The sequence below is a fragment of the Histoplasma capsulatum genome, genomic scaffold, assembly GCF_000149585.1.
Source record: "Histoplasma capsulatum NAm1 scaffold_81 genomic scaffold, whole genome shotgun sequence".
NCBI lineage: Eukaryota > Fungi > Ascomycota > Eurotiomycetes > Onygenales > Ajellomycetaceae > Histoplasma > Histoplasma mississippiense.
This window is the reverse complement of record NW_001813916.1, coordinates 1-1,402: the sequence shown is the minus strand read 5'-3', so window position 1 is coordinate 1,402 and position 1,402 is coordinate 1. Positions and strand designations below refer to the sequence as shown.

The following is a 1,402-nucleotide window of genomic DNA, read 5'->3' as shown; positions in this document are numbered from 1 at the left end:
GGAAAATCCTTGCCGACTTCTGAGCGTTTGTCGGCCCAGTTTTGCAGTTCGCATATAAAATCACCCCCCCCGCGTTGTTTTTTAAGACCGCGAGCACATAATCGCACAATAACATCCCACCTTGATCCAGTAGGTATATGTAGACGGAAAGCCAGGCGGCTTCAACCCCGCAGACGGGTTTGGTTCGTGAACTGGTTGCTCGGTCGGCCCCGGCCGTGAACCTCGCGAAACTCCCCAGCGGCGGTGTCGAAGCCCACGCTTTGCCCTTCGTTTTCCATGTCGGGATAGAGCCTTCCATGCGCGGTTAAGGGGTGCCCATCGGATGAACCCGATGGGCCCTTCAACCCCCGGTGGGCTCGAGCATCCGCGGCATCGCCTCGGGTGTCGGAACCCCGGAGTCCCTTGTCGACTCCGGTTCCGGTTGGGGTCTGTCGACTGTTGGCCGCTGGCGAACATTTCTGATCAGATTCCTGGGGGCAATCCGGGTCCGGAAGCCGCTGTGCGTCAGCGTGTCCGGGGCCGAGATCCTCCATCGGAGGGACCGATGCGGCAGACGGGGCTCCCCCTTTCTGGGTCGAGAAGTCCCTATCTGCCGCGGACCGTCCTCTTGAGAATTTCAGTGGGGGCAATCGAATGCCGTTGGGACGTCCATCGCGGTGCGCCGCATGGTCGCCCACGGTGGGTTTCGGTGAAGGAACCCCTTCTGCTTAGCTACTTTCTGTCCCCCGCGGGGGTTCCGGCCCGGGGGCTGCGGCCGCCGGGTCTGAAAGTTAGCTACCTGGTTGATTCTGCCAGTAGTCATATGCTTGTCTCAAAGATTAAGCCATGCATGTCTAAGTATAAGCAATCTATACGGTGAAACTGCGAATGGCTCATTAAATCAGTTATCGTTTATTTGATAGTACCTTACTACTTGGATACCCGTGGTAATTCTAGAGCTAATACATGCTGAAAGCCTCGACTTCGGAAGGGGTGTATTTATTAGATAAAAAACCAATGCCCTTCGGGGCTCCTTGGTGATTCATAATAACTTGTCGAATCGCATGGCCTTGCGCCGGCGATGGTTCATTCAAATTTCTGCCCTATCAACTTTCGATGGTATGATAGTGGCCTACTATGGTGGCAACGGGTAACGCGGAATTAAGGTTTCGATTCCGGATAAGGGAGCCTGAGAGATGGCCTACCCCATTCTAAGGAAAGGCAGCGAGCGGCGCAAAATTACCCAATCCCGATACGGGCAGTTTAGTGACAAAATATATACTTGATACCCCGGCATCTTTTCGGGTACTAGGATATTGCAATGAAGGACAATTAAAAATCACTTAAACGAAAGAAACAATTGGACGTGAAGAACCTGGGGCCCAACGACCAGCCGCAACTTCCTGCTTCCCCAATAAGCATA

At 53.9% G+C, this 1,402-nt stretch overlaps 1 protein-coding gene across 1 annotated transcript; it reads right to left on the bottom strand.

The window, feature by feature from the left end:
• Positions 1 to 161: 161 nt before the first annotated feature.
• Positions 162 to 748, bottom strand: HCAG_09170 (predicted protein; the record flags this gene model as incomplete). Its single annotated transcript, XM_001535819.1, has 2 exons — positions 162 to 606; positions 678 to 748. Coding segments are annotated over 2 exons (516 nt in total), but the record flags the coding sequence as incomplete, so codon positions are not given.
• Between the last annotated feature and the right edge of the window lie 654 nt (positions 749 to 1,402).